This window comes from Cornus florida, unplaced genomic scaffold (genome assembly GCF_030987335.1).
Source record: "Cornus florida cultivar Cherokee Brave unplaced genomic scaffold, ASM3098733v1 CherokeeBrave_3.0.0_Hap2_Chr10, whole genome shotgun sequence".
NCBI lineage: Eukaryota > Viridiplantae > Streptophyta > Magnoliopsida > Cornales > Cornaceae > Cornus > Cornus florida.
In genome coordinates this window covers 91,460,933-91,482,460 of record NW_026775580.1, presented here as the reverse complement: position 1 = coordinate 91,482,460, position 21,528 = coordinate 91,460,933, and the positions used below count along the sequence as shown (strand labels likewise).

Sequence of the window (21,528 nt, the reverse complement as noted above, 5' to 3'; positions counted from 1 at the left end):
TTGAACACTCAGCTTTCCCCATTCCGGTTTGGGAAGGAGAGCTTATAGCACCTAGGCTAGTGACCATTCGTAAATATAAGATTTTTTAAATGTGCATGTTAAGAAAAGGAATAAGGAGGTGTTTGGGAACCCTAATTGGAGGAAGGACAGAATATTGATAGCAATTGTTGTGTTTGATCGTACAGAGGGAGCGGGGGTTTAGACAAGTTAGTGAGGTGCAGGGGAGAGGAATGCAACCTTAGGGCTCAGGAAGATTACTATATTATAAGAGATTTCGTGGCGGCAAAAGTCCAAGGATTTTTTGTAAGGACCCGCCCAAAACCAGTGTAGATATTGGCTATTTTGCACACTCTCCCACATCGCTGGAGGGGAGAAGTTCCTGGCATTTATATATGTGGATACCCCCTAACCATGTAGATACGTTTTGAACAAAATCATGAGCACCAAGAGGAGAGTGTGCAAAGCGGACAATATCTATATGGGTTTTAATTAGGTCATGACAAATGGTATCAGAGCCCATCCCCAGCCGAAAATGGGAGAGCGTGCATAAGCGCACGGGTTGGCCAACAATGACGCTAGGTCCTAAGAGAGAGTGATTGTAACTTCCCACATTGTCGTGGGAGGAGAAGTTGTTGATGCTTATATGTGTGGACGCCCTTAACCATGTAAGCGCATTTTGAGCATCGGAGGACAATGTGAAAAGTAGCAATATCTACACAGGTTCTGGGTGGATTGTGACATTTGTGGCTCAAGGAAGGGGATTGAAACACGAAATACTTCATAGGTTTTTTTTTCCCGCATGATTAAACAACTGAAATGTATGATGAAATAATTACATATTGGGCAGTACAAGCCCAACTAAGTGGAGCAAAAGAAGCCCAATGAAGGGAAACAAGGGACAAGCCCAATCCGAGGGAGTACCCATATTGGAGAAATCCTAGTGAATGTTCTTGTGTGGAGCAAGGAGGATGATGTTAGTACGGAGATGATGTCATTTGAACAGTACTTGCATATGGAGAGCATCAAGCAACAACCACTGCTGGATGGTTTGGAGTTTGATGTGATCTCAGCAGAGGATAGAGAGGAGATACAAAGACCATTCACGGAAAAGGCGGTGGTTTGTACCTTGAAGAGTTGTGACAAAGATAAGGCACTGGAAGGTGGTGAGGAAAGAGTTAATGGGGGTGGTCCATTCTTTCCAGGTGGGATGACCGGTATGAGAAATGCATAAACGCCAATTTTCTAACACTTATCCCAAAGAAGGGGGGCGAATGACATCAAGGACATTAGACCAATTAGTTCAATTGGTAGTGTTTACAAACTAATAGCTAAAGTCCTACCCTTGAGGTTAAATAAAGCGGTGAATGATGTAATTGGGAGACCTGGAATGATTTTGTTAGAGGGAGGCAAATATTGGATTCTGCTCTAATTGCCAGCATGTGGCTCCATGCTGAGGAGCAACGTGCCCGTGTGATGTGTAAGCGTGATGTAGAGAAGTCTAAAGATGTAAGACTTTCCTGCTTTGTATGCTAAAGAGGATGGGTTTCAAGGAGAGGTGGAGGAGGTGGATTTATTTTTGCATCTCTATAGTGAGGTTTTCAATTTTGGTGAATGGGGCCCCATTTGGGTTCTTTGGTAGCTCTAGAGGGTTGAGGTAGGGGGTTCCCCTTGTCCCCTTTGTTGTTTATTAATGTGAGGGAGGCATTCAGTAAGCTGACGAGGAGAGCAGTGGATCTGGGCAATATTACAGGTTTTAGAGTGGGCAGGGATACGTCTTTGCAGTTGGAGATAATCCCATGTTTTGTTTGTTGATGAAATAGTTGTTTTCTGTGAGGCAGATGAGGCTCAATGCAGGTATCTTCAAGTGCTTTGGTGTGCTTTGTGGTTGTGTCTGGCCTAAAGGTCAATATAGGGAAAAGTGCGTCGGTGCGAAGGTGGGGGAAATGAGACTTTCTGGCTGATATTCTAGGGCGTGCAGTGGGACATTCTGGTCAACGTATTTGGGTTTACCATTGGTAGATCCACTGACAAGGGTGGCTTCGTGGGATCCACTCGCTAGATCGGTTCAAGAGGAAACTTACAAGGTGGAAAAAGCAATATGTATCAAAGGGGGGCGACTTCTACTCTTGAAGAATACCCTTTTGAGTCTTCGAACCTAGTTTCTCTCCCTCTTTTAAACTCCAGCATCGTTGTTCAGAAGATGGAGAGATTCCAAAGGAACTTCTTGTGGGGCAGTAAGGAGGACAAGTTCAAGTATCAACTTTTTAATTGGGAGGAGGCCCATTCAAGTACATGGTCTCGGGATTCAAAGGTTGGACTTGTTCAACAAAACCTTGTTGGGGAAGTTGCTTTGGAGATGCGTGATCAAGTGTTGTGGAGGAGGGTCATTAGTTATAATTCAGGAAAGGGAGGGGTGGTTGGTGCTCCTTGGAGGTGCGTGCGCTGGCAGGGGTGGGTGAGGAAGTTATCAGGAAGGGTTGGATGAATTCTCAACACATGTTAGGTTTCGAGTGAATAATGGGAGGAGTATATGGTTTTGGGTAGATGACTGGTGTGGAGAGAGATTATTTTTTTTTTTTGATAAGTAAAACAGAAAGACCAATAAATAAGGTAATCGTGGGTGTCCGGGCCAGCTTGCGCGCACCTCGACTAATCCCATGAGGCCCTGAAGTTAACGATCGGACAAGCCGCAAACCTCCAATGGCCTTGCGGAGTCTCGAACTAGTGACCATTGGGGAGCAAAACCCAAGGCCTGACTAGCTGAGCTACCCCGCAAGGTTAACTGGTGTGGAGAGAGATTATTACTCGTGGTTTTTCAGAGACTGTTTCGGATTGCAGCACACAGACTTCCTACCATAACCGATTGTTATCGCCATAAAACAGGAGGCTGATTTGATATATACAATTCATAAGACCATCTCAAGATTGGAAGGTTGAGGACTTTGTTGAGCTATTGGGGTTGTTGTATAATTTGTAGATCGGTGAGGAGGAGAAGGATGAATTTGAGGTCCTCCCTTTTATAAGTGATTAGTGAATGTGGAAGGGCTGCATTTTTCCTTGTAAGGCTATTTGGGCACACAAAAACCCCTTTAGAGGTAGCTGTCTTAGGCAAGGTTGTTAGAATCGGGATTCTACGTACAATCGTTTTAGGCTCCGCAGAATTGGAATCGTAGAATCGGATCGTGAATAGTAAGATTCTACCAAACTAATAAAAATACAACTCAAAGTAACTTTCTAAACAAAAACTATCCTTAAACAATTGTCTAAGGGGTATGTTCATATAAAAATATTCAAACAGATCTTTTCATTTTTAAATTTTAAATTTTCTATTCTCCTTTTTTTTTTTTTTTGGGAGGTAAGACAAAATTTATATAAATGCAAATATTACATTGGGCTTCAAAAACCTGAAGTTTGCAAAGCCCGTCAGCCTTAACTGTACAATAGAACAAAGAAAGAAAAAGCAAAGAACAAGGCACAAGACCAATCTAGTTGGATAAAACCATAGCAACAGATGTGAGAGAGCAAATTTCCCTGTTCCCCTGTTGCAATTTCCCAAATATCAGTGGCAGCCGGCAGCCCCTCTCGTGTTTCTCAGGTAAGCCCTCTTAATCTCTTGTTGTCTCTCTCTCCTACTCCTCCTCCGCTTCTTCTTCTTCTTCACCGAAACCCCAGCGACTCTTTTTTTCCTTTTCTTTTTTCCTCGGGCATCTTACCTCTTCGTTGGAGCTGCTTTGTCAACCGCCAAAAAGAAGGAATTGTGGCACTATGCTAATCGATCTAGGGCTTCTTCTAATTCTGACAACTCTTAAACCCAAAACAAGACCACAAACATGGAGTAATTTAGAATCAATGGGATCGTATAGAATCGTACGATCCCACGATTCTACCCACACTCCCAGCGATTCTACACAACCAACGATTTTTAGGCGATTCGGATCGATTTGGGCGTGTTGGATCGTAAAATCGTGCGATTATACGAGTTAGAAACGCAATTTTAACAACCATGGTCTTAGGGCGGACAACCTTAGAGAGGGATCTGACCATTGATAAACCTCAGGAGAAGGTAGAGTCAGCGTAGCTGATCGTCAACTGGTGTTGTATGTGTAAGATGGATGAGAAGTCGGTGAACAATCTACTCTTGCATTGCCCAGTGACTAGGGACAGATAGGGCTTTATTCTTGCCTGCTTTGGTGTTTCTTTGGTCATGCCTCATTCTACAAACAGCATGCTTACAGCTTGAAGAGAAAGTACAATGGAAGCAAGTTCGAGATGCTTGGAAAATTGCTCCTCTTTGCTCGTGGTCAGGTATTTGGTAGAGAGAGTAATAGGAGATCTCTTGATGGGAAGGAGACTCCTACTTGGGCACTCAAATTCTCTATTCTTTCTATATTCTTATTTTTGTTAGTTGTTATGGTAAACGGTTGAAATTGTAAATTTGTAGAAGATATGATAATTTTAGGGATAGTTTGAGGATATAGCATATTGTTTTGGCTGTGAGCTTTCTATTTGGGTTATGCTCCCTTTTCAAGCGCTATTTTATGATATGTTACTTATAAATAATACTCCCTCCGTCCCAATATAAATGTCACTTTTGGGGAGTAGTAATTTTTAAGGGGACATGTGGGACATGCATTGTCCCCCTGGAAAATTACTAACTTGCCCTTTTTTTTAATATTCAAGTTTGAAATTTTAAATTCCAAGGACATATATGGAAATATGTGAAATATGTTGTTTGAAAAAGGAAAGTAGACAATTACTTTGGGACAACCCAAAAAGGAATGGTGGACAATTACTTTGGGACAACCCAAAAAGGAAAGATGGACACTTTTTTTTTGGGACAGAAAGAGTAAATAGATAAAGCATTAGCACTTCAATAATGGATAAAAAATGTAACTTCAACTAATATTTACATTGCCTTCTATTTATCAAAAATATATATATATTTACATTGCCTTCTATTTATCATATATATATATATACATTGCCTTATGATTCAAAACTGAATGAATTAATACTTGTAAACTGCAACCTCAATATCATGCTCTCATATCATAACCATGACTTGAGTTCTGTACTCAGTCCAGGTTTGGTAGTAGACAATTAAGAATCCAAGTAAAAATGATTTTTATGAAGAAAAAAAAATCAGTAATATTATGCAACAACTATTGAACATACCAAATCTCTAAATAAATAGTATATATCTAGGAAACATGGGCACGCCTAAAAGGGCAAAGAATCCGTGTCGGAGAGTTTGAATACTACATTTATTGCTCTCATTCCGAAGGAGGGGGGGGGGAGTTTGGAGGTTTGGGATTTTAGACCTATCAGTTTGGTGGGAAGCATTTACAAATTAATTGCCAAGGTCCTTGCTTTCAGATTGAGGAGGGTTTTGGATGGGTTCATTTCTGATTCTCAAAATGCCTTAGTGGGAGGTGTCAGATTTAAGACTCGTCCCTTATCGCTAGTGAGTGTGTGGACTCCAGAATGTGAGTGGGTTCCTGGTGGTTTATGTAAGTTGGACATTGAGAAAGCATATGATCACATGAGTTGGAGCTTTTTTCTCTATTTGTTGGAGAGGATGAGAAATGGAGGAGATGGATAGAGTTATGTATTTCGAGTGCTCAATTCTCAGTTCTCGTGAATGGAGCTCTAATGGGTTTCTTTCCCAGTTCGAGGGGCTTGAGGTAGGGGGACCCGCTTTCTCCCTTTTTGTTCCTTATTGTGATGGAGGCTCTAAGTAGATTGTAGAGGAGGAATGTTGACTTGGGATTCCTGAGAGGCTTCGAGGTGGGTAAGGACACAAATAGTCAGCTCGAGATTTCTCACTTGATGTTTGCTGATGACACTTTAGCGTTTTGTGTTGCAGATGTGCCCCACTTCAGATATTTGATATTTATCCTGATTTGGTTCCAAGCTGTCTCGGGTCTGAATGTGAATGGAGGGAAGAGTGTTTTGGTGCTGGTTGGGGAGGTTCCTAAGATTGCTACGTTAGTTGATGTTCTTAGGCGCAGCATTGATTCCTTTCCTATTTCCTATTTGGGTTTACCCTTTGGTTCGCCTTGGAGGAGTGTGGGGAGATGGGATCCTATGGTGTGGTGGAAAGATTCGAGAGGAGGTTGGCGGGTTGGAAAAAGCAGTATCTTTCTAAGGGTGGAAGGGTTACTCTGATGAAGAGCACTCTTTCAAGCCTCCCTACATATTTACTCTCACTTTTCCAGAGTCCCTCCTCTGAGAGGATTAAGAGGTTGCAGAGGAATTTCCTATGAGGGGGCTTGGGGGAGGAGTTGAAGTATCATCTGGTTAGCTAGGAGAAGGTTTGCTGCCAGATCCGGGTTGGAGGTTTTGGAATCAGAAGATTGGTGCCATTCAATAAGGCTCTCCTCGGGAAGTGGTAGTGGAGATTTGGGGTAGATAGGCATAAGCTATGGAGGAGGGGTGATTGCGAGTCGATTTGGGGAGGGGAGAGGAGGGTGGACCTCCGTTGAGGTGCGTATTCCAGGGGGAGTTGGGGTTTGCAAATCCATTCGGAAGGGGTGGGATGAATTTTCAGAACACATCAAATTTCGACTCAGGGATGGTAGGAGAATTCGTTTTGGGGAGGATGTTTGGTGCAGTGATCGTTCTCTTGATCTTACTTTTTCTTGGCTCTTCAGGATTGCCATGGATAGACATGCCATGGTGGTTGACTACTATCGCTTTGATAGTGGGAGATCGTTTTAGGATGTTCGTTTCACGAGGCACTTCCAAGACTGGGAGATTGAGGATGTCATTGGTTTTCTGGAGCTATTGTATCATCAAGAAATTGTGGGCGGCGTTTCTGATGATTGGGTGTGGGATCATGTTACTCAGGGCCGCTTTGATGTTCGGTCCTTCTATAGATGTCTCATGGAGGGGGCAGGGCTTCCTTTTCCATGGAAGGCTGTTTGGAGCTCAAAAGCCCCTTTAAAGGTGGCTTTCTTTGCATGGACCTCTGTTCTAGGGAAGATATTAAACAAAATAATTTGAAGAGAAAACAAGAAGTTGTGGTCAATTTTTGTTGCATGTGTCTTAGAAATGAGGAGACGGTGGACCACCTTCTTTTGCACAGCCATATGGCTAGGGATTGTTGGGACTTGATGCTAGGTTTGTTTGGGGTTCAGTGGGTTATGCCCAACACTACCAGAGGGTTAAGTGAGGCTTGGAGAGGTTTTACAGTAGGGCCAAGCCTGGAATGTTTGGAGGGTTTCGCCTTTGTGCGTTTGGTGGTGTCTGTGGATTGAAAGAAATAGATCTTTTGATGGAAAAGTGACTACTATCTCTGCGCTTAAGTTCTCCATTATTACTACTCTTTTTTGTTAGGTTGTAGGGAGAAATTATAGATCCTTAAAGAAGATTGTTGATTTTTTGGACTCTTTGAGAGTGTAGAGGCCCTATTTGGCCTTGTGTGGCTCTCTTGGGATGCCCTCCCCCTTTTGAGTGCTTTTTATACCATTTTTACTTATTAAAAAATAATAATAATACTTAAAAGTTGTTTTATAAAAAAGTGTTATATTAAACAATCAAATATATATGCTTATATTTTAGTTCAAAGGTTCAAACTCTTGCTCAATCATCTTTGACTCTCTCTTGTTCTCCCACCAACCAAGCTTCGCTCTCAGTGGATGCTCTCTCTCTCTCTCCTCTTTTCTCTCTTCTTCTTTCTCCTCCTCTATTCTTTCTTTCTTCTTCTTTTTTTTTTTTTTTTTGATAATTAAGCAAATTCAATAAAAGGCATTCAAAAGGGGAACGTGTCCCATAAACAACAAAAGGATCCTATGGACCCAAGGAAGAAATAAAGTCAGTTATCTCCTCTAGGGAGGAACAATGCCTGCCCAAACCCCAAACGCATAAAGATGTAATAAAAGTTGACTTAAGAACAACAATCGAGGATTCCTCTCCTTCAAAGGATCTATTTTTCTGCTCCCTCCACAGACACCACCATAAGCATAACGGCGCCGTCCTCCAAAACCCACAAGCATGACCTCCCACAAAGCATCCTCTCCAAGCCTCCTTCAGTCCTCTCGCAGATCTAGGCATCACCCACGAAACCCGAAACATGCCTAACAAAAGATACCAACAGTCAAAAGCCACTAGACAGTCCAAAAGAAGATGATCCACCGATTCTCCACCTATTCTTTCTTTCTTCTTATTCAACACAAACCCTAGATACTTCACTCTTTCCTTTCACAACAAAATTATTTTTGCATCTCTTTTTCCTTTTTCCTCTTCTTTCCATGAACTTTTTCTCTTCCATGAATTCTCACTAAGCCCTAATTCTGTTTTTAACAAAACCCCTATCCTCTTTATTTCTTTGTTTTTCTCTTTCTTCTTTCTATCATTCATTCTTTTCCCAGCAAAACACAATTTTTTTTTTTTCATTATTAGACTGATAAAAAAATTATACTACTCTTAATTTCTTGAAGTACATATTGTATTTATTATTTGTAGTGTCCGTGTCCTAATTTTTTAGGATTTGCCGTGACCGTGTCTTTTCGAATCCGTGTCCCGTAACCGTTTCCGTGCCTCTTAGGTATTTATGATACCTAGAGATAAGATTTACATATTTCCTCCCTCCATATTTTTCTTTTTCTTTTTCTTTTTCTTTATTTTTATCTCTTTTAATATGAGATGCCAATCTATAGGATGCTCCCACCCAAATTCAAAATTGGATTTTTCTCAAATGACAAATAATAAAAAATAAAAAATTGTGCAACATATTATGAGGATAATGCAAATGAACAGAGTAGTACAGGTTAAAACAATGAAAACATACAACTGCATCAGGTTCTAAGCTCATAAGTACAGGTTAAAACAATGAAAATATACAGCTGCATCAGGCTCTAAACTCGTAAGGTATAAATAGAGCTTTTAAATCATGTAACTTATACTAAAATTATCATTCGAATGAAAAGTAATGAAAAATGAGGGCACATGCACCATAAACACACTTACCTGGGGCTTCACCGTGGATTGCATTACCAGATACATTAGTAGAAAAGGCATTACCAGCTGCATTAGTAGAAAAGGCATTACTCTCAACATTGGTTGCATCATTAACTGCATCAGTACGACTCGTAAACCATCGCCGGCTGTCGCAAGTGTTCCTCATCATCATTTGCGGCTAAAAATACAAAAAATCAGTCAGCCAAATTTGATGACAGATGAAGATGCAATTTTCATTTTAATTTGAACTCCTACAGAAGATCCAAATTCAAGTTCAAACCAAATTTAAAGGTAAACCAAAAGTCTTCAACAACAATAGGAATATATATATATATATATATATATATGCTACATGAAGAACGTAGCAAAGGGCAATCTTATTCAATCCAAATAATCAGTTTGATCAAGTCGGGATCATCATCTTTTTTTTATAAGTTTGGAATCATGATCATTCAAGGGCGGATTCAGGATTTCTCGTTGGGGTGGGCTAATATTAAACATAAATTTAATAACAAAATTTCTTATGCTAAAAAAAAAAAAAAAATTATAACATAATATAGATAAATATTTGAATTCAATGATATATTAAAGTTTTATTCATTTGGTTTCACCACATTACATTTTGCATGCTGGTTGGGGCCTTTATTTTAGTATGGTGGCCGAGTTGACTTGGGCTTCATTGAGTGGGCTAATTTTGGGGTGGGCTAATACTATTAATTTTTTTCTTTTTTTTGGGCTGGGCTAACATTAGTATAGTAAAAAAAAAAAAAAAAAAAAAATTCGGGTGGGCAGGCTAATACTATTAATTTTTTTCTTTTTTTTGGGCTGGGCTAACATTAGTATAGTAAAAAAAAAAAAAAAAATTTTTTTTTTTTCGGGTGGGCTACAGCCCACCTTTGCCTACCCGTGTAGGCCTTTGTGATCATTATCCTTCTCTTTATCCCATATAAATGGAATCGAGCATATCTATTCTCTTATTTCATTCTTTACTATTGAAATTCTTTTCTCCCATTATATTTAATTTTTGAATGGTGTCTAATTATCTCACATCGAGCATAAGCTCAAACAGTTTATAAAACTTATATATTGTTAATTTCATTCAAGCTGCCTCAACAATACAAAGGTGAGCCTTATTTATAGCCTAATCTGAACTTGCTCACTAAGGAAAGGAATGCAACTTGCATTCACTTTCATAATGACGTGGACCCCACTTTCTCACATGTCACCTTACTCACTAAGCAAAACAATGCAAGTTGCACTTACTATAATGATGCCCTCACGTGTCACTTCCTTGCTCACTAAGTAAAGAATGCAACTTGCAACCTCCTTCCTCACTAAGTAAATGCGACTAGCACTCACTTTCATAATGACACTCTCACGTGTCACGTTGCTCACTAAGTAAAAGAATACAGCTTGCACATTTTTATTTACCCATATAGTGATTATTATATATATATTATATATCAAATCATGGATGCCCTGCATCAGACTCCTCCGCTTTAGAAAAACTCGTCCTCGAGTTAAGCTGAAAATAAAGCTGTTCACTAGGCAGGTGACACTAGACTAAATCAGCAGAAGGTAGGAGAAAGGACCATGCCCTCAGGAAGGTCGAATGCATAGGCATGTCCCTCTTTCGTCTTGAAAGCACACTTGTCTCCATAATCATCACGGATTTGATGATAATAAATCAAGTTAATATTCGAAAAGAATTTTGAGGCAACCACCATATCAATCTTATCATCAAAACATGGTATAGGAACCAACTCTTCAACTTGCCTCTGCAACACTTCATTCTCGACTGGGTTCATGCAGTATTGTTGCACGTTTGGTAAACTCATGCCAAGAACCAAATCTTTGTGATGTTGAATTTCTCGCATGGGTGATAAACCAACTGGTAACTCGTCTGAGATCAACTACTGTTATTCAGCTCATAAAGGTTGCACTGGATCCAAAACGAGGTGACTCTTTGCTCTTAACAATGATTGTCATATCATCGGATTCCTTTACTCCCTCTTCAAACTATGCCTCATCTCCAGCAAGAAAACAATGCCCCTCCACTTTAGAAGCTTTGGGCAGTTCTTCTTCGGTTGGATTCTGAATTTTATCATGTTCTACCACTCGCAATCTTCCAATATATCTCTCTATATGTTGGTTTACCGACTTTAAGAGATTATTGCATTCATTCAAGCAGTAGTACTCATCAATATAGTGGTTAATAGGTGTAAGTACCTTTGCATGCAATTTTGATATTGGTGGTGCGAGATCTCTTCATACTCTTGTGGGAGAAATCTGGCCATCAATAATTTCTTCATCTTGTGCCACATTTGGGCAGGTTGCTTTCTGAGCCATCTCCGGTGTCTTTGACTTTGTTCCCAGCGGGCCACCAGGATGTAGCACCTCCTTGAAGCTTGTATTGTACAAGCTTAACCTACTTGTCTTCGGGTATCTCCATATACTCGAAAAAACGCTCAACATCGTTCAGCCAGTCTGAAAAATCCTCAATATGAAGATATCTACTGAAACTGGGAAGATCAATCTTCATGTAACAATCATGAGTGTTCAGATATGTTTGGTTTTTGTCTGGCCTAGCTCGGTCACACCAATCCATCCCGAATCTTCCTAACTCCTCATTATCGGAATAATTCGCATAGGCTGGAGGCCTCCGTGGATTTACACCCATGTTCAGTTGACCGCGAGAAAAATCTCTAGCACGAACCCGAACAGGATCACGAACCTGGTTGCCACAAATCCCAAGACTAGCTATTTGTCTAAACTGTTTTTCTTAAGTATGAATGACTGCCTTTGCGATCTTCTTCGGCAAAGCGGTTGCTGCCGAAACAATCATTCAACATCAAACCAGGGTAAATCAAGGCTCTGATACCACCTCACGTAACGGAAGCAGGAAAAGAGATATATATCTCACACCGAGCTCAAGCTCAAACATATTATAAAACTGATATATTGTTAATTTCATTCAAGCTGCCTCAACAATACAAAGGTGAGCCTTATTTATGGCCTAATCTGAACTTCTTCACTGAGGAAAGGAACGTAACTTTCATTCACTTTCATAATGACGCGGACCCCACTTTCTCACGTCACCTTACTCTCTAAGTAAAACAATGCAAGTTGCACTAACTATAATGATGCCCTCACATGTCACCTCCTTGCTCACTAAGTAAAGAATGTAACTTGCAACCTCCTTACTCACTAAGTAAATGCAACTTGCACTCACTTTCATAATGACACTCTCACATGTCACCATGCTCACTAAGTAAAAGAATACAACTTGCACCTTTTCATTTACCCATATATAGATTATTATATATTATATATTAAATCATTCATGTCATGCATCTTTATTCTATCCCATATTGGTTATCCTATTTTTCTTAAAACTAATCTTATATTTCTTAACAAGTGTATCCACGGGTCTAAATTATACATGTCTAGACCACTTAAGTTGGCCTTCCTTATAATTTATTAGCAACAAGTGTAACTCTTGATTATGTCACACGTTAATCATTTACCATATTACTTCTAATTACTCGTATCATCTCTTTAAGCATTCTTATTTCTGCCGCACAAATGTGTTTCATACTTCTCATCTAGCTAAGCATTCTTATTTCACCTACACAAATGCATTTCATACTTCTCATCTAGCTAAGCATTCTTATTTCACCTACACAAATGCATTTCATACATCTCTTTTATAACCTGGCAAGCCTGCTCCCTTAGTTGGCAACTTCATCTTAATATAATTAGACCCCAAATTATTTGATTATACATCTGCTCGCATCACTTGTTGTAATTAGGGGTGCACAAAAAATCAGTGGAACCGGTGAATCGATCCGAACTGAACCAGACCGTATGGTTCAATCTAGTTTTGTTATGATTTGGACTGGTCCAATTCCAAAAACAGAGAACCGCTAACTCACAATTCAGTTCTGGTTTGGGGTCCAATGTCCATTAGGATTGAACTGTTAATGATATATATATATATATATATGATGTTGTGGCTTTTTGCTTAATCATATAATTTCTTCACATTTATTAAGTTTGTTCATAGTTTTTTAACACATGCACCCAACAGAGATTTTGCCACTATTTTACATCATTTGAGTCTCAATCTCACGCTTGCTGAAAGAGAAGTGAAAGTAGGAGATGAATTGACAAAATCTCTGGGAGGTATGGAATCACATGTTAGAATGGTGGCACAGGTTCCTACTACTAAAGTCCAGAACTGTGGATATAACCGGACCAAACTGATCTCTTATGGTTCTGTTTGATTTTACAGTTGCTATGGCCCGCTTCTGGTTCTGGTTCTAATTTTCTAGGAACTGTTGGGATAAGTTTGGTTCTCATTTAACCCAGGGATGGTACCGAACCGTGTGCACCGCTAGTTGTACTATACACTCAACCTTTTTTTGGAGAAGTGAACCAAGAAAAGGCCCCAACATAGAGGTGAAAGTCAGTAAATGGAATTGAAAAATTAGCCTAATGCTGCATAAAGTTTACTTGGGTTTCTATGTAGTGAGTGAAAATAATCTTATCTACCAGTTTATCAACCACTATTTTTAAAATCAATGGAAGTGTTCTACCAAAGAAAAACAGCCAAGGGAGCACTGTCAGTGTCACTAAGTGGGCTCTCGATTTTTCGTACTTCCTAATTGTTATCCATCATCTCATGAGTTTGTTTTTGAAAACACGAGAGAGAGAGAGAGAAGAAGGGGAGGGGGGGGGGGGGGGGGGGGGAATTTGTGAAGGAGGGTTTCTGATGTTATTTGTTAACCTTGCATGAAGATCCTGTATGGAAGTGCCCCTAGCTATTTCTACCAAAAGCTCACTCCGGATGCTTCATATTCCACCTATAACAACAGTATTCATTATAAGTGATGGAGAATACCAGAAATACACAAGAAAGTGGTCTACATGGCACATAATCTTGTTCAATGGAACTCACAAATTAATTGAATAATTACTATGGGGTTCATAATAAAAGGTTCCTGACAAACAATCTAGCCTGATGCTACAATTCCCCTTCCAGAAATGTTGAGCTTAATTGAAATACTGCAAAAATAAACCACCTATTCTGCTATAATCTCCAATATTTAAAAAGAACATGAAGCAAAAACAGAAGTAAGGTAATTGACATGTAAAAATAGGCAGAGACTACAAATCATAGTTTCCTATTACGCCCATGAATCCCACCGCTGGCAAAATTCCGTCTTTTGCGAATCAATGTCTCCCAGAAACTAATGGCTCCCTCATATGGATTAGTCCTTAGAAGTATTCAGAAGGAGAGGACTCCTCTAGTTAATTTACTCTATATGAAAATAGGACCTCACTGCAAAAAGAGCCCCCTCTGTCATTGTAACCTTCAATGCCTCTTTCCTTCAGAAAAATGTAAACACAGCATATCATCACCTCCTTACAGGGGCACGCTATAAACCAAGTCTAGTTCAAATGAACAACTTTTCAAATGAGCTTGAGTTTGCAACAATCTCGGAAGGCGATAGAGACGGGCTTGAAATGCCGTTTGGGAAAGATGAGGAGTTGGCGGCTCTAAGAAGCTGTGATGGGGATAAAGCTACAGGGCCGGAGGGGTTTACTTTAGCTTTCTTTCATCAGAATTAGGAGGTGGTGAAGGCTGAGGTGATGGGGGCATTGGATTCTTTTTTTCTGCATGGTTCTTTTGAGAAGAGCCTCAACGCTTCCTTCATCACTCTTATTCCCAAAGAGGGTGGAGCATGTGAGGCGAAGGACTTAGTGTTGTTGGGGTGGTGTATAAAATTATTGCAAAAGTCTTCAGTTGTGGAGAGTTCTCGAAGGGGTGATTTCAAACTCCCAGAATGCTTTTGTTGGAGGGCGTCAAATTCTGGATTCAATTTTGATTGCTAGTGAATGCATTGAGGCTAGGGAGAGAAGTGGTATTCCGGGGGTTGTTTGCAAGCTGAATATCGAAAAGGCTTATGATCATATTTGCTGGAATTTTTTGATGTACCTGAGGGAGAGAATGGGCTTTGGGCAAAAGTGGAGGTCGTGGATTTTTTTCTGTATTTCGACTGCTCGATTCTCTGTTTTAGTGAATGGATCCCCAGCTGGTTTTTTTGCTAGTTCTCTTGGATTGAGGCAGGGGGGCCCTCTTTCCCCATTCTTATTTATTATCGTCATGGAGGCCTTTAGCCGTCTGATGGGGGGGCGGGTGATCTTGGGTTCATTCATGGATTCTCGGTGGGTAGAGCTCCAAATCAGTTGGTCATCTCCCACCTTCTTTTTGTGAATGACACCATTGTCTTTTGTGATGCTATCCACCTTCAGTTGAGGTATTTACGGTGCGTACTGGCCTGCTTCCAAGTTGTTTCAGGGTTGAAGATTAACACTGTGAAAAGAGAGATTGTACCAGTTGAGGAGGTGGATGATATTCATGCCTTGGCATACTCTTGGGTGTGGTGTTGGCTCTTTTCCGATCTCCTACGTGGGACTCCCTTTGGGAGCCTCATCAAGGAGAGTTTCTGTGTGGGATCCGATTGTTGAGCGGTTTGGGAAGAGGCTTGCAAGTTGAAAAAAGCAATACTTGTCCAGAAGGGGGGGGGGGGGGGGGGGGGGGGGGGGGGGGTTGGGTTACACTTATGAAAGGCACACTTCAAATCTTCCGACCTACTATATGTCGCTATTTCCGATGCCTAAGACAGTTGTTCGAAGACTTGATAATATTCAAAGGAAGTTTCTGTGGGGGGTGTAGGAGGTGAGTTCAAGTACCACTTGGTTAACTGGGAGAGGGTGTGCTCTCCAATTAATAAAGGGGGTTTGGGGATTCGAAGGCTAGATGTGTTTAATAAGGCATTGTTGGGCAAGTGGTTGTGGAGGTTCGGGAGAGAAAGGTTCAAGCTTTGGAGGCGTGTTATAGCTTGTCATTACGGGGAGGGCAATAAAGGGTGGATTTCTAGGAAGGCTAGGAGCCTAGAACCCCAGCAGGTATGGGCTCTTGGAAACTTATCCGTAGAGGTTGGGATGAATTCTCCAAACGTATTCGGTTCAAAGTTAGAAGCGGGAGTAATTTCAAGTTTTGGGAAAACAAATGGTGTGGGGATTCGGATTTAGCCAGTAGATTCTCTCGCATTTCCCGGATTGCTATGGCTAGAGATGCAGTGGTCGCTAACTATTATCGACTCGATAATGGGAAGGTGACTTGGGATGTGTAGTTCCACAGACAGTTTCACGATTAGGAACTTTTGGAGGTTACAGACTTCCTAGCATTCATCTATAAACAAGTGGTGGTCAGGGTGGGCATGGACGAGATGTTGTGGGTGGGTACCCGGAGAGGAGTGTTCAAGGTCAATTTTTTCTACAAATGCATGTTGGAGCGCCCTGGCCTTATGTTTCCTTGGAAAGCCATTTGGAGGACAAAAGCTCCTCTGAAGGTGGCATTCTTCTTGTGGACTGTCGCTTTGGGAAGTATCCTTACTATTGATAACCTTAGAAAAAGAAGTCATATTGTGGTTGACATGTGTTACATGTGCAAGAAGATGGGGGAATCTGTCAACCATCTCCTTATTCATTGCTCAGTAGCTAGGGATGTTTGGGCTACGTTTTGGGTTGCGTTTGGTCTTCCATGGGTGTTCCCAGAATCCACGGTTGACTTTTTAAAGACTTAGAAAGGATGGACAATGGAAAGTCGAGTCAGAGATGCTTGGAGGGCCACTCCCCTTTGTATTTGGTAGGGTCTGTGGCGCGAAAGAAATAGGAGATTCTTTAAAGGAGAGGAGTCGTCCATTTGGGCTATTAAATACAATATTCTTACTTCTTTATTTTTTTGCGTATATGGGCGGGATTGTAATTCAATGGATAGTCTTTTGAATTTTGTGGATAGCTTAAAGCTATAGAGCCGATTGTGGGTCCGCCGTTGTCTTCTTTGGGATCGCTCCCCTTTTGAGGGCCTTTCATAAAACCTTACTTATCCAAAAAAAAGTTCCTTTTGGGATTTGAATTTGAAAAAGGAGTTGGAATTGGGATTAGATAGGAATTAAAATGAAATTCCATTTGTATGTTTCGAACAATTGGATTCGAAAGAAAGAAATTCAGTTTTTAGTTTGGATGTAAGATGGGATTCGAAGTGAAAATATTATTATATATAGATATAAAATTGTAAAATGAGTATATAAAAAAAATGAACTTAACTTCTCAAAATGTTCTAAACTAGAAATTTGTCTGATTGCTCGTAAATATCTTTAAAATATGTTTTTTAATAATTCTAGAACCAATTTTATAATATAAATAAGAGTAGGCGCAAATTCATTGAGGGTGATATAATGGTTTAGTGTTTAAACTTGAGTGCAGTTGGAAGATGTGATGGAATGGAATATAGAGATAAAAGAAAAACTACAGGGTAGGAAGACATTAGACATACGGAAAGTACTCGAGAGTCTATATAAACTAGTGGTTTGCATGGATTTGGTGCTTTGGAATTAATTAAAGAAAAATTAGTTCAAAATATTAAATTTTTCTTCTCCAATCTACCCAGTATTTGAAATCCCATCAATTGTAGTCCCAAATTGATAAAGCAAATTCTTTTATAAAAATAAAAAATAAAAAAACCTATTATTTACAAGCACAACTTAAATATCCGATTCTACTAAAGTAATACTTACTTTCAAGCTAAACGCAATGTCCTTGAGCTCCGTTACGATATTTCCCATCTTGTAGAGGCTCTGAGGAAGATCGATGTTGCCGTAGTAACTCACTCGATACTCCTCCACGGACAGAGGATCATCATCCACCTCTTCCAAGGCATTCAGAGAGTTGTCTGCAACCAACAGTTTCAGCCCTTGCTTCCGGGTCACCGGCATGTCCATCCTAGCATATTTCTCGTCGTCGTTCAACACCTTGCGGGGGAATGTTGACCCGTCTTTCATAAATCGATTGAATGCTATGTTTTTCTTACCTTCGGCATGAGGAAGTTGTTTTGAACGTAAGTCCGAATCCGAATTGTTAGTTGGAATATCTGATTGGGAATTGGAGTTGATGGGAGCGAATGTGCGGAGGGAACAAACAGCCATTCGAGAGAGGAGCTTCGAGTAGATTGTGTTGAGAGCTCTTAATGCCATTGTTGCATCTAGGGTTTTTCGGTGTGAGAGGGAGTAGCTTAATGCCATTGTTGCATCTAGGGTTTTTGGGTGTGAGAGAAAATGGGTATAGAGAGCTTCTGTTTCAAGTTTTTGGGTGTGAGAGAGATGGGAAGGGTGTAGGTTTTCCTTTTCTTTTTTGGTTGGGTGGGAGGCATACAAAACTGCAACGTGCCTTGTGTGTTACAAACGCAGGCCTTCCCTTCTCTGTTTTTTTTTTTCCCTAAAATTGTTAGAAATTTACAAGAGAAAATAAATGAGAGAATATCTATAATTTATATTCATGTTTAGATAAGTAAGAGCGAAAAGAAAAAAATTGACAATATTATTGTTTGGCTAACGCAAATGAGATAAAAGAAGGAAACGGATAATAATAAAATTATCATCTTACCGGGGTTAATAGGGCAAATCATTTCAGCCTCCCCAACCGCCTCCATCTCTCTCAATTCTCGTTCTCATAAATCTGAACTCCCCCTCTCTCTCTGTGCAACTGTAAACTACAAAATCTACAAGAATCAGAAGATCAAAACCCATATATTTCAGTTTATCTATCTGTCTCCAAGTATATCAAAACCCATACCGGCCTCCATCTCTCTCAATTCTCGTTCTCATAAATCTGAACTTGCCCTCTCTCTCTCTCCCCAACTGTAAATTACAAAATCTACAAGAATCAGAAGATTAAAACCTATATATTTCAGTTTATCTATCTGTCTTCAAATATATCAAAACCCATATCGGCATATCATTTCAGATGTTCCAAAAATCAAAACCCATATCTTTTTGTTTCCCTCACCCGCTGTTCCAGTTCAGGTTCGCCGTTCGCAAGCTTCCGCCGCTGTCTCACAACTCTCAAGCTTGCCCCCCTCTCTCTCTCCAACTGCTAACTTGTATGTATTGGTTTTGTTTTAATTTTTTTTCAACTAATCAAGGTCTGTAATTCTTGTTTTGCAAACTAATCAACTATTCTTTGAACCAAAAAAAAAAAACTAATCAACTTGTAATTCTTGTTTTTCAACTAATCAAGGTCTGTAATCAAGGTCTCTCTCTGCAACTGCCAATTTGTAGAACAGCTTGTGGTCATCAGCATCCATGGAGGGATACTTTTGTCATTAGCTCCCTTTCTCTCCAAATCCTTCCATATCTTGTCAATTTTGGAGGGATTCCAAATGAGTAATTTGGAGGGATAAATATTCCTCCAAATCCTTCTCAATCCTTTCTTTCCTTTTCAAATCATCCAATTCAAACACAATACTCCTTATCCTTTCCTTTCTTTTCTTTCCAAATCCCCCCAAATCTTCCCATCCAAACGAAGCCAAATTAGGGTGGGAAGTCGAGCGAGTTGTAAGTATAACTTCGCCTAACCTGTGCCGCCCCTTCCCCATTTTTTTTCTCGAAAATTGTTAGACCCGATAGATTTAAATTAGGCTGCAACTCAAACAGATTGGAGGCATACCTTTCGCCCAACTCAATATATAAAATGTTCAATCGAGTCTAATCCTGACCCTACATTCAACCCGATCTTAACATTAACTCTATATTCAACCCTAACTATTAAACCCGAGTCCATCTCAATTTTTTTTTTTTTTTAACTCGGGTTTACAATTCGGGCTTAGATTTCGGGTTAGAAAGTCGGACTAATTCGGGTTACTTATATGACCAATCTCCACGGTGCAAATTTAATGTGAGCTTGGATTACTTTATGATTAAATTACTCTTAAAAAAAGTTTTAAAAACTTATTGCAAATTTATAAATAAATTACCAACAAACTCTTAGAAAATTAATTCTACTAAATGTTAACATAAAATAAATTAAGATTTAACAAAGGAAGTTAAAAAGAAAAAAGGTGATCGTAATTTGAACATTATATATAATGCATTTCAAATAAAAATATGTATAGAAAAAAAATAGAATTCGGTTTCAGGTTCGACCCAAGTTTATAGCATATCAATCCAAGCTCAACCCTAATTAAGTTCGGGTTGAAAATTTTCAACCCAAACCCAAACTTAATCATAAAAATGATTGTCTAAGCCTGTGAAAAATCTAGCTGGGCTTGGGTGGGTTCAGGTTACCCAACCCAAGTTGCACCCGTATTTTAAATATATAATCCATAATCTCTTATGCTGCGATTTTAGGGCCAATTTGGCACAATGGAAATAAAAGGGAAAAAATAATAATGGTAATAAAGATGATAAATTGTTTCTAGTATGAAATGTTGGAAGGAAAAAAAATGATTCAGTGGAATGCAATAAGGCATGAATAGTAACTTTTTGTTATCATTTCAAAATGGAATGAAACACAAATATTTATAATGAAACTTTGTTAATATCAAATTTGTCATTATTTTTATAAAATAAAATAAAATCTATAAAAATGGTATAGTTGTAATTCAATAAAATGGTTTCCTTTCATTTCCTTTCACAAATATGATTACTATTATGTTGCATTTGTTTTGCAGGAATGGAATGAAATGCAAGTAGGAATGTAATGAGTATGGGAATATAATGGAATAGTCATTCTAATTCTATTGTTTGGTTGCAAATATGAAATGTATATGAATAATCATTCTAGTGTTTGGTTAGACAAATTTAAAATTTAGACTATAATGAATTGAATTATCCAAAATACCCCTCTTAATGACAATAAATTAAGTTAACAAAATAACATTCTTTTATTATTATTATAAAAGAAATGGTGGTGGTGTTGGATGGTGGTGAAGATGATGGTGGAGGTGGAAAACATATGGTAGTGGTATAGGTGGTGGTTTGGAAGGCGGCGGGTGGTCGCAATGGTGGAAGATGGCGGCGGACGACAGTTGTGATGACCTTGTCATCTTTTTCCTTTTTTTTTTTTTGCATTTATCTTATTTTTATTTTATTTATTTTGTCTTCAGGACATGTCGGCCCAAGATCGAGTCAAGTGATCAAGGATAATTCCAGACACTTTATTCATTCCATACTTGCATGTTTTACCCTCATATCATCATGGATGTATATTGCACTTGTTTACACTTTTGACTTTATTGCTTGGGGGTATTTGTGTAATTATCTTTTGCATATATTTTTATTTGGGGCAAGAGTGCGATTATGTTTTGAAAATATTTCCATTTTGGATTTTAGAGACGTCACTTTGCAATTTTGGGATTCTTTTAGAATATTTGTTATCCATCTTCTTTATTCTTCTTCCCCATTTCGTTTCTTTCGCTATCTCTTTCCTCTTTTTCCTCCATTTTTGCTTCTTTTTTTTTTATGCCTTCTCTCTTTGTGTTGCCTTGCTTCCTGATGTGTGTGAAATTTCTAATTATAAAATTACCACTCGTAATAAAATGAATCATTTGCAAGATAGGGCTACTTAGAGGGTGTTGAACCTTAGGGACTCTGGTGGATTCTCAACCCTTCAATTAATACTATTTTATATAGATAAGAAGATTGTTTGATTTGGTGTGTG

The 21,528-nt window shown here is 39.3% G+C and overlaps 1 protein-coding gene across 2 annotated transcripts in view; it reads right to left on the bottom strand.

Annotated features, from left to right (window-relative positions):
* Positions 1 to 18,262, bottom strand: part of LOC132280187 (uncharacterized) — a 34,410-nt gene extending 16,148 nt beyond the window's left edge. For both annotated transcript variants that reach the window (XM_059782335.1, XM_059782336.1), the window contains exons 1-2: positions 17,610 to 18,262; positions 8,971 to 9,139 (exon numbers count right to left, since the gene is read on the bottom strand). In XM_059782335.1, coding sequence (XP_059638318.1) covers positions 8,971 to 9,139; positions 17,610 to 18,113 — 673 coding nt within the window. In that variant the 5' untranslated portion in view covers positions 18,114 to 18,262. The remainder of the gene's footprint in view (positions 1 to 8,970; positions 9,140 to 17,609) is intronic.
* Between the last annotated feature and the right edge of the window lie 3,266 nt (positions 18,263 to 21,528).